The 9,101-nt window shown below is 42.0% G+C and overlaps 1 protein-coding gene across 1 annotated transcript; it reads left to right on the forward strand.

Annotated features, from left to right (window-relative positions):
* Positions 1 to 4,911: 4,911 nt before the first annotated feature.
* LOC119535685 (secretoglobin family 1D member 2-like) lies at positions 4,912 to 7,816 on the forward strand. Its single transcript, XM_037837992.1, has 3 exons — positions 4,912 to 5,043; positions 6,704 to 6,891; positions 7,739 to 7,816. The coding sequence occupies exons 1-3, from the start codon at positions 4,989 to 4,991 to the stop codon at positions 7,763 to 7,765; spliced, it is 270 nt and encodes an 89-aa protein (XP_037693920.1). The 5' UTR covers positions 4,912 to 4,988; the 3' UTR covers positions 7,766 to 7,816.
* The last annotated feature ends 1,285 nt before the right edge of the window (positions 7,817 to 9,101 follow it).

Here is a 9,101-nt window from a genome sequence, read left to right on the forward strand (position 1 = left end):
AGAATCTACCCTCGATGGGTGTGGGAAGTGTCAGAATTTAAAAACTACTGACTTCAATATTTATTCCATTGTAACATATGTATTTTGATGTTAAGTGCCTGAAAGTTCATAACATATTCTGTTAGTCGATTATATCTTTTACTAGTACAAAAAATCCATATTGTCTCATTTACTGCTTTTTACCTTCAAAGTTCTCTATCTGTCATTAATATTCAACACCATAAGAGTTTGGTGTATTTTGGTGTATCTTCTTTTATATATTTATTTTCAACTCCTATATAATTTTCTTTTAGAAGATTTCTTATTTGCACTGAACTAGATTTTCTGTTTTAATTTGTTTTGTTTTTACCCTAAAAACCTCTGTCTTCTAGTGGTATTTAATCCTTAATACTTATTAAGATTATTTATAGTTGAATTTGTCCTATTCAAGCATTGAACATTTAATTTGGTTTTTCATTTACCACATTATCTTGTTTATTGTTTTCTTATCTTGTCTTGTACAACAAGTGGTTTAATAGTTACCAAATTTCTGTTCTTATAGTGGTTACCTATAAGTGGTTAACACACATATTTAATGTTATCCTTTTCTATTAATGTCTGCATTTGATCAGTATCTCACTTCTCCCTTGATACTACGAGAACTTAAGTAAACTTTTGCTACCATTCTCCCTTCCTCCACCACCTCTCCAGTTAAAGTTGAATGACATGAAACCAAAAAAAAAAAAAAAAGAAATTAAAAATGACATTATGCAATCATTATTATTTGGACTTGATTCTAAGTTTTACTGGTTCCTTTTGATACCTTTCTTTCTTCTTTCCTGCATCATCTTCCCCGTTGGGATCTTTATTTGTGATGCTGGAGTATATAGCAAAGTGATTCTTTCAAAGAGGGCTATGAGAGTTAAACTTTCTGAGTCCTTGAATGTGTATATATTACCCTCCTACTTGAATGCTAGGCTGGCATTAGCCTCTTATTAGCCCTTGAACCAGTGGGCAAATATCATGGGTGCCTGCTTTTAGCTGAAAAGTGCAGACAAAGTGGGGATGGAGGGTCAGCTTCTAATCAGTCATACTGTAGAACTCCAAGAGCCATCCATGCTTCTCCTCCCCATTGACTGTGGGCTTGGAGCCAAAGAATTAATCAGCCCCTAGAAGACAAAGACCAACTAGTCATATAGGCTGTCAATTGGAGAAAAAGTTAGAGTCTCAGAAAACTCAACGACTCCTATGGATTACTTGCCCTGACAATTATCATGGCCCCTTTCAAAAGATTGTTATCAAGAGACATACCCACCAAATACATCTGTAAAATTGATTTTCCAGTAGATTTCTTGAAACTAGGAGACACATTTGGAGACCAATTGAAGTAGTAGAATAAACGCTAATTTTCTTAGGTGAGATAATGGTATCATTGCTCCTAAAAGACTGATTGGCTTAAAGATGACAATGATAAACTTTAAACAAATTTTAAAAAAAGGAAACAGGCAAATTTGAGAGGGATTTTGAAATTTGGGAGAAGGGACTGGCGTGGAGTGATTTCCCCATTGTGTGGTTTTGGCTTCAGAGTAAGCCACAGTTATGGCCTGGCACAGTGTGTCCAAAGTTGTGATTAAAAAGAAACATCATCTTTTTGCCCTGAGGAATCTGAGGACAGAGCCCAGATGCCACAGCCACCAGAAAGGGAAGTTGGAATATTAGAAAATAGAAGGGCAGAGAACAAGGGCCCCAGATTCTCTGTGTAAACTTTGTCCGGGTCACTCACTGACCCCTGAATCATTAGATTTCTACTAAAGATAAAAGAATTTAACTAAGATTTGAGCTCCCACCCATGAAAAGTGGAAAAAAAAAAAAAGCATTTTCTGTTTAAGTCTAATCAAGTTAAAATCCATTTTGATTCCAAACCCTCCAAACTTTGACTTAGGAACTTTGGAAATTAGATGCTGGGGATGGTAGGTAGGCAAGTCTTCCTCTGTGCACTGTCCTCTATTGATGCAGAAAGGCACTGATTTCTGTCCCCTGCATCACCATGCTGCTAGCCTTCTGCCTCGACTGTCCAAAGGGAAGTCTCTCATAGCAGGCATCCCGTCAGACTGAAGATGAAGGCTAACCAAGCTCCACAGTTGCTGGAGTCATAAATTCACCCATTCATTTATTCAATGAGCCCCCTTCTCTGCTCCTGGCCCTGTGCTAAGTGTGGATGGGCAAAACCGATGCTGCCACTGCAACCGTGGAATTAACAGTCCATGAAACCTCATTAGTTAACCCACCATAAGTCTGTAAAACTGCAACCACCACAAGTGCTGCCAAAGAGAGGAGTGTGGTGCCAGTAGAAACTGGGAAAGGGGAATTTTGACCAAACAACTGGCATCAGGAACAAATTCCCCGAAGACGCGATGAGTGAACTGAAATATTGAGTCAACGAGGCAAGAGCAAGGGTGAAGAGCTACAGGAGTAATAAAAATAATGTGGAAATGGCATATACTGTGCCCGCAAAGGTTCTGTCTGACAGATACAGAGAATTCCTCCCAGGCTGTCTGCTGTAAAACGGGATTGATTTCCTAATTTCATGCACACGTGTCTACAGCCTCAGAAGCCATGAGATGGGCTATCTCCTACGTTTATTTCAGGGAGTGCTGGGGTTACCTTAGAGTTCTGAAAATCGGTTATTTATTGGTTTTCAGCAATGCCCCAAATTGAGGACTGGTGCAACTGTGGCATGTATGACAATGGAAGCAAAATAATAATAATAGTTAACATTTATTGAGGTTTACTATGTGTCACTGGATTAAAAAATTTAGAGAGATTTTCATTTCACCATCACACCAACCCTATGATGTGGGTGTATTATTCACCCCTTTAGCAGATAAGAAAACTGGGTTGACACAAACCAAATACTTTTCCTAAGATCAAACGCCAGTGAACGTTTTTTAGAACCAGTGGTCCCGGAGCCTCCCACTTCCCGCAGCTCCCGGGGCGGGGGCGGGGCTGCTGTAGGGCTCCTCCCACCACCGATTTAGCTCAGTAGAGGTGTTGCCCTCCAGGGGAACTCAACCAAACCCTGCCAGTAGGTCCACCGATACCACAGTAACTGAAAGTTCTCTCCATTACTAAAGGTCTTTCTCAGTAGCTCGCTACCCTGCAGTACCGCAGGTGGAGTTTTAAATAGTCCAAGTGTCCGGGCCCAGACCCAGACCCACTGAAGCAAAATCCCCAGGGATTTCCCAGAGGCGCCTGGGAAGGTTTTCTAAAGCTCCCCAACTGGTTTGGTTGTACAGCCACGAATGGGAAACTCTGGCCTGAGCTGGGACTCCTCTCAAAATTTCATCTTAAAGGATAGCATGTGAAGACAGGAAATTCTTGACTCACAGAGAATGAGGGCACAATTGTGGAATGGCAGGTGGGGAGTGCATGGTTTTGGCTGGGGGCTGACTCACCTCCCTTTAAAATGAAATTTGCTTATTCCACTCAGCATGATGCCTTCAAGGTTCATCCATGTTGTAGCGTGTGTTATATGAACTCACTTATATGAAATAACTAGAATAGGCACATTTATAGAGCCAAAAATCAGAATACAGGTTATGGAGCAGGGAGATGTGGGATCAGAAGGAGGCGTAATGCTTCACTGGTAAACAGTTTCTATGTGATGTGATGGAAAAGTTTTGGTAGTGGATGGTGGTGATGGTAACACAACATTGGGAATGAATTAATGCCACCGTATTGTATACTTTACAATTCAGTTAAAAGGGGTTGAAATGGGAAATTTTAGGTTTTATGTATGCTACCTGAATAAAAATTTTAAAACCACATAGAACTGAACAAAACAAAGAGTGAACCATAATGTAAACTATGGATTATAGTTAAAATATAACCATAATAATATTGTTGCATCGATGGTCACAAAAGTACGACACTAATGCAAAATGCTAATAACAGGGAAAACTGTATGTGTGGTGAAGGGTTATTTGGGAACTCTGTACTTCAAGCACGATTTTCTATAAACCCACAACTGCTCTACTCAAAATATTAAAACTTTCTGAAACAGGAGATGTGCCCCAGGCCACAGAGTTAGTTAGGTCTGAAGTGAAAGACTTGAGCTCGAGGGGAGTAAGAAAGGGAGCATTCAGCCATTCTTCTGTCTCTTCGTTTTCATCATCATCTTCTCTGTCCGGAGCCCAAAAGGCAGAGGGACCCTCCACACCTCTGAGGCTGCCTGGCCACCTCGCACCCCTGCGGCTTCTTGGGAATAGGGAGTGGGTGGGTTTATTGAACTACCTTAGGAAGTGATGTGATCCCTAGTCACACTAGCCTATGTGGACTGAGAATTTGAGCCTCTGCAATGTGGTCAATTCCAGCTCCTAAAGAAAAACTGGCAGAGCTGTGGGGCCAGGTGGAGAACAGGTGGAGCAGTGGCTTTTACCAATAAATTCTCCCCAAGTAGGGTCTTTTCAACGATGTTTTAGGGCGTCTATGTTGTGAAGATGGCTGTGTTATCAGGGAAGTCGATTCGTTCACGATGAAATGGAAATACTCCCGGTCGTGCTGTCAGATGAAGAGGGGGTGATCAGAGTGGGGTCTCCTTAGGTGCTTTCTCCCCCACCCCAACCCCTGGGCTTCTGCATTGACACAAAGTATAGAGAAATAATAATTGAAAGACTCAGAAGCAAACTGAGGGTCCGGGAAACTTGTGGAGGAGACCATGAACACTCACCTGAAGGAACGAAGCAGGGTAGAGGCTGCTCTCCCCCACCCTGGACAACTCAGGCTGCAGGAGAGGAGGAGAGGCTGGGAAGTGACACTGATGATGGCATAAGCCTGCAGGCTGGGGCAGGGCTGGAAGCCAGGACTTGTGACCTGCCACGCGTCTGTGTGGGCAGGGCCAGCGAGGCTTACTAGGTTCAAATAGCCCTGGGCTCAGCAGGCTCCTGAGGTCGAGCTCCAGATCACTCATCCTTTGCTAAAACTACAGGCTCAAAGCAAAATAAGACACCATGAGGCTTTGCATTTCTCTCCTGCTGGTCACTCTAGCCCTTTGCTGCTACAAGGGTGAGTATCATTTCTAATCAGTTCTAGCTCAGCCTACAGGTAAGTACCTATCTCTGAGAACAAAGCAAACTTATTGAAGGAGTGGGTTAGGGAACAGACCAAAATCCAAGCCTTTTCCTGTGCTTCTTGAACTAGCCCCACAAAAGCCTAGGGCTCATTTTATCAGTTTCCTAACACCTAGGAATTTATGCAACAAAATCATTACAGGCAATTTGGGGGGAATTCTTTTACATGCGTCCTTCTTTATTGACGACTATGTTTAGTAAGCAGGATGACATAATGGAAAGGTTTGGGTTTGAATCACTTACCAACAGTTGGACCTTAGACAAAATGCTAAACCTCTCCATGCCTCCTCTTATAGCTACCACCAGTGGTAGTTGGGAGAATGGAGGGAGATTAAGTATGTAGAGTCTAGCTTTAGAAATCAAGTAGATATCTGGTAGTTATCAGACATCTACCTAACCTGAGTCTTTGAGGTTGCCAGCTGAGTTCACAGCTTCTTAACTCATAAATTCAAAGACTAATATAACTCAGCTGGAAGGGTCTTGGAGAGCTTCTAATTCAAGAGCGACCGATGTTCTATGAATAATAACTTTTCAAATGGATTCTGTGAATAAGCAGTTCTCAAATCCACAAGTACTACTGGTATACTAGGAGTACTAAGAGTAATAATCATTGAACAAATACAACCATTCCCACTAAGGTTTCTGTTTTTCCAGAATTTGTCCTAGCCATTCATTCAACAATTATGAATGCATGTATTCCCATGCCTTCAGTACTGATGCAGATTTCTTTGAGTCTTTGTCTTTAAACCTTGCTTTCTGAAATTCTTCCTCTTTCTCTATGTTGCTTTAATTGTACTCTCTCCAAATTCTTCCCATAATTTGATGTAGTCTGATCAGGGGTCAGAACAGAGCCTGAGAGAGCACTTCCAGGTAGCAAGGTGTTTGTCGCATACTAAGAGGAATGGGGACTCCAACATGGGAAAGAGGTAGCCCAAGTGCCCCCACAATGCTCAATGGAGTCATGAATGAGCCCCCAGTTCCCACCTCTTTAATCACCTTCTATACAGTCACTGCAGAATGAAAGAGTCAATTTCAATTTTGCATACAAGATTCAACTGCATTAAAACTGACTAGTGTTTTTCAAAACTGTCTTCATACAATGGCATAACCTAATTCCTAGAATTTAGTCTCAAAATATCACCATTCAACTTTTTAATGATTTTTCTTGCTCTTCTCCAGACTTACTCTTCTTTCTCTGATCTCTGGTAAGATTTTGACTCTAGCACTCATTTGAAAATTTGATTACTCAGAATCTCCTCTTCCCCCTTATCCAAAAAACACAAGGTGTCACTTGCTTAGCAGACATGACTTAATTTCATTCAAATCCAAGACAAGTGAATTGCTTTCTAACAAACTAGAGAAGTCTTGGAAAGCAGTCGGGTCTGCTTTAAAGAAAACACTGAATTAGGCATCAGCAAACCTGGTTTCCAGTCCTAGTTCTGCCACTCGCTTAGTAATCTTGAGAAAATCACAATCTCTAAGGGATTGGATCTGAAAACCCCTGTGGTTGCTGTTTAGTTCTAACATTACTGAGGATTCATTAGGAAAATGTTGCTTTCCTGACATAAATTATATTTCTTTTTAATCTCTTCCAGCCAATGCAATAGTCTGCCCATCTCTTCTTAACGAATTAGCAAACTTCTTACTTGGTAATGACAAACTACACAAGATACTACTTGAATCCTATGGTGCACCCCCAGAAGCTGTTGCAGCCAAGGTGGAAGTGAAGAAATGTGTAGACCAGATCTCCTTGGGACACAGATTGCGTCTTTCAGAAATACTGGTAATTTCCTTCTCTTGTTATACATAGATGTTTCAGAGCAATTTAACAGCCAAGATTGAGGTTCAGCATGCTACTCTGTGGTAATGAAAGGAAACAACAGGGGCCTCACACAGAGCTTTGAAGGCTAGAGCCTGGCTGCTCACCTGCCTGGGGCCATTCCTGAAAGCGAGTTCCACTTGCCCAGTTGGGACACATTCACTGTAAGAACCTCATGGGGAGTGTTAGGTGGGAACTAACACTCCCTATGAAGACAGATGTGAGGGAAGGGAATTAGAGCCAGGCCTCTGTTAAGACTGAAGGGTGGAAGCCAATCTCTTCACCAGCTTCGACAGGACCACATAGCCAAAGGTACAGCTGCAAATGGCATAGAAGCTGGATCCTCAGGGTTGAGAAGCACATCTTCCATGAGGCAGAAATCCCATGCAGTAAGCCTGGCGATCTACTGAAATCAGAACTTCCCAAAGTCCACTCCTGAACATCAGCCCTGTATCCCTCCATTGGAGGGGAAAGTAGAGACCATTGACCTGGGACATCAGAGAAAAGAATTGCTGGGATTCTCTGTCCAACTCCTCACCCTCCTTCTTCCATGAGAATCCCAAGTCATCACCTTGGGTGACTCCAGGTTTATTGCCCCGACTTTGGAAGAGGTCTTTTCCTTTCGTGCACTCTTTGTTGTAATGGTACTATGTCTGTGCCCTAGTCACCCATGGTTTTCTGTCTAGCGCTCTCCAAAGTCCCTTTTGTTGGGAGAAATTCCATTGAATTCTTGATTGCAAATGACAGCCTATGTTAACATGTAATCTCCCGGAGCAGCACAACTGAACTCATTTTTTTTTCTCTCTCTCAGGCAAAAATTGTGTTGGATTGTTCTTAGCTATGTGAACCCTAAATTACTTCCATCCTTCAACAATAATCTGATCTTCACCAGAAAACATAAAGGTCTCAACATCTTGCTTCAATAAATTTCTTGGCAATGCACTTCTCCACTTGTCTTGTTATTATCAAACAGTATCGGGCCTTAACTTGGGTCATTTCTTTAATTTTTTTTTTAATATTCATTTTATTGATATGTATTCACATATCACGCAGTCATACAAAACCAAATCGTAGATTCGATTGTTCACAGTACCACTACGTAGTTGTACATTCATCACCAAAATCAATCCCTGACACCTTCATTAGCACACACACAAAAGTAACAAGAATAATAATTAAAGTGAAAAATAGCAATTAAAGTAAAAAAGAACACTGGGTGCCTTTGTCTGTTTGTTTGTTTCCTTCCTCTATTTTTCTACTCATCCATCTATAAACTAGACCAAGGGGAGTGTGGTCCTTACGGCTTTCCCAATCCTATTGTCACCCCTCATAAGCTACATTTTAATACAATTGTCTTCAAGATTCATGGGTTCTGGGTTGTAGTTTGATAGTTTCAGGTATCCACCACCAGCTACCCCAATTCATTAGAATCTAAAAAGGGTTGTTTATATTGTGCATAAGAGTGCCCACCAGAGTGACCTCTCGGCTCCTTTTGGAATCTCTCTGCCACTGAAGCTTATTTCATTTCCATTCACATCCCCCTTTTGGTCAAGTAGATCTTCTCCATCCCACGATGCCGGGTCTACATTCCTCCCCGGGAGTCATATTCCACGTTGCCAGGGAGATTCACTCCCCTGGGTGTCTGATCCCACGTAGGGGGGAGGACAGTGATTTCACCTGCCAAGTTGGCTTAGTTAGAGAGAGAGGGCCACATCTGAGCAACAAAGAGGCATTCAGGAGGAGGCTCTTAGGCACAATTGTAGGGAGGCCTAGCCTCTCCTTTGCAGCAACAGTCTTCCCAAGGGCAAATCCTGTGGTAGAGGGCTCAACCCATCAAACCACCAGTACTTAGGGCCATTTTAATCATATAAAGAGGCCACTTGGTGTTGCCAGTAGAAAACTTCAGAGAACCTATGTCCTGTCACAAATGGTAGCAAGTGGTTCAGGGATAGCAAGAGGAAATAATTGGTCAGGAATCATCCTTGATTACTGTTCCTATTCATCAACCATGAGTAAAAAGGATGGTTAATGGTAAAAAGCAATTAAAACATTCCTGCAACAGTTCTGACATTGGAGGACATACACCACCCAAATGGTTGGCTAATCACATGATTCAAAACCAGCAGCACTATTAATAACATGTCCCCATCATGACCGAACTTCCTTGGCCCTCA

The sequence above is a fragment of the Choloepus didactylus genome, chromosome 6 (assembly GCF_015220235.1).
Source record: "Choloepus didactylus isolate mChoDid1 chromosome 6, mChoDid1.pri, whole genome shotgun sequence".
Taxonomy (NCBI): Eukaryota; Metazoa; Chordata; class Mammalia; order Pilosa; family Megalonychidae; genus Choloepus; species Choloepus didactylus.

Bases quoted from the DNA above. Each gene is read 5' to 3' on its own strand.
- LOC119535685 (XM_037837992.1), top strand. From the start codon at position 4,989: ATGAGGCTTTGCATTTCTCTCCTGCTGGTCACTCTAGCCCTTTGCTGC. The intron at 5,044-6,703 runs GTGAGTATCATT...AATCTCTTCCAG, and splicing joins AGCCCTTTGCTGCTACAAGG to CCAATGCAATAGTCTGCCCA. The intron at 6,892-7,738 runs GTAATTTCCTTC...TCTCTCTCTCAG, and splicing joins TGCGTCTTTCAGAAATACTG to GCAAAAATTGTGTTGGATTG.